General features: G+C 37.3%; 1 protein-coding gene across 2 annotated transcripts in view; it reads left to right on the top strand.

Annotated features, from left to right (window-relative positions):
• Nucleotides 1-1,574, top strand: part of LOC104706974 (flap endonuclease 1-like) — a 5,089-nt gene extending 3,515 nt beyond the window's left edge. The window contains exons 14-18 of one of the 2 annotated variants that reach the window (XM_010423216.2): nt 1-32; nt 110-166; nt 268-314; nt 396-450; nt 1,205-1,574. The exon at nt 1-32 is cut by the window's left edge and continues 22 nt beyond it. In XM_010423216.2, the coding sequence (XP_010421518.1) occupies nt 1-32; nt 110-166; nt 268-314; nt 396-450; nt 1,205-1,279 (266 nt within the window). In that variant the 3' untranslated portion in view covers nt 1,280-1,574. Of the gene's footprint in view, nt 33-109; nt 167-267; nt 315-395; nt 451-808; nt 1,003-1,204 lie in introns of those variants that run through there. The other variant, XM_019228423.1, reaches the window with a different exon arrangement.

Genomic DNA, 1,613 nt, shown 5'->3' with positions numbered 1-1,613 from the left:
TTGATATTAAGTGGACCTCTCCAGATGAAGAGGTAGAAACTGAGTTCTCCCCCTTTTTAGATTCTTCGGGAGTGTTTTTTAGTTACCTCTTTGTTTTCTCCTTTGCCAGGGTATAGTTCAGTTTTTGGTGAATGAAAATGGATTCAACATTGATAGGGTAACAAAGGTATGTTTCATGTAGTGTTGTCATACTTTGTTCCATATTGCCATATAGATGCAATGCTTTATTCTGACAATATTATGGATGATCTGAAATTTTTTATATAGGCCATAGAGAAAATTAAAACTGCGAAGAACAAATCATCCCAGGGCAGGTATGCACCTCTCGAACAGTATAGTGGTGATTTAAGCTTTTACTTCTCTTTCCACTCATTTATTTCTTAAACATTTCACAGGCTGGAATCATTTTTCAAGCCAGTTGCTAACTCATCCGTGCCTGCTAAGAGAAAGGTTTGTCTCCTTCAATTTTATATATGGTTGAACCAAATAGCTCTTAAGAACTTTTCTTTTGACTTGCACATGAATGTGTACGTCCTATAATCTTTTAAGTGCCAAAAGAAACACGGATTAGTAAATTAGTTGGTAAGTCTATGAATGTTAAAACAATTCCCCGATTCGTGGTTTGTGAGACGTTGATCTTCTTCATGCTGCCCACCTACACCTTGTGATAATGAATTCACTGTGTCCATAGCTAGCCAGAAACTCTTAATACAAGTCCAGAAATGGATGGAAATATATGCACACACTTAAGGGAAAACTTATATGCCTAGTTGCCTCTGAGGTGATTCCTCAATATACTGGATCACAGGGTACCAAATGTTTGCTCCAGCAGTATAAACCAGCTATCAGCAATAAAGTATTTTCTCTACATGCTTTTGGATGGAACACCTCCAATAAAATTGCTAGCCTTAAGTTGTTCTCTCTATCTCGGGGTTCCGACCTTTCTGTTCAAGTGGCTGGAGGTGGCTTAGGCACAAGAGTTTAAATATCACGGTGAATATTTAAAATCAATCTGCCATAATTTCTGTAGTTCTACTTAGCTATATGTTTAGTGTACGTCGCTGAGCTGGAAACTACCTTACATAGACTAAGCGCCTCCATTCTTAATCCTGTGTTAAATAGAACACTCTACTTTGTGTTCCACATGTTTTAGATATACATACATCATTTGGTGTTTATAATATTTTTTTTTACTTTCTAATAGGAGATCCCAGAGAGTACCACTAAAGGAGCAGCAAATAAGAAAACCAAGGGAGGTGGTGGAAGGAAGAAGAAGTAAATCACAATTCAAGTTGTTCTAAGGCTGTATAAGTTAGTACGCTTCTGCTGCAAAGATCTCGGGAGAAGATTGATAAACTTTGATGATTTTCCTAGGGTTAAGTAGTCTGTTTGCTTTTTGTTTTACAACGTTTCCGAAACCTTCGTTAGTCTCTGCTTCCTCAATGGTAGAAAATTAGTATGGTCTGGTCTTCTTTTGCATCATTGTGGTTTCGGTGATGGCATGATCATGAATTTGCTTTTGACAAGGAAAATGCTTGTGCTTGTGTATTCGAAATTGGGCTGATTTCAGAATTTAGATGTGATGTAAAAGCAAGACTCCACGTCAAATTATG

The sequence above is a fragment of the Camelina sativa genome, chromosome 8, assembly GCF_000633955.1.
Source record: "Camelina sativa cultivar DH55 chromosome 8, Cs, whole genome shotgun sequence".
Classification (NCBI taxonomy): Eukaryota; Viridiplantae; Streptophyta; class Magnoliopsida; order Brassicales; family Brassicaceae; genus Camelina; species Camelina sativa.
Note: the sequence above shows the minus strand (reverse complement) of the source record. Positions and strands in the feature narration are given on the sequence as shown.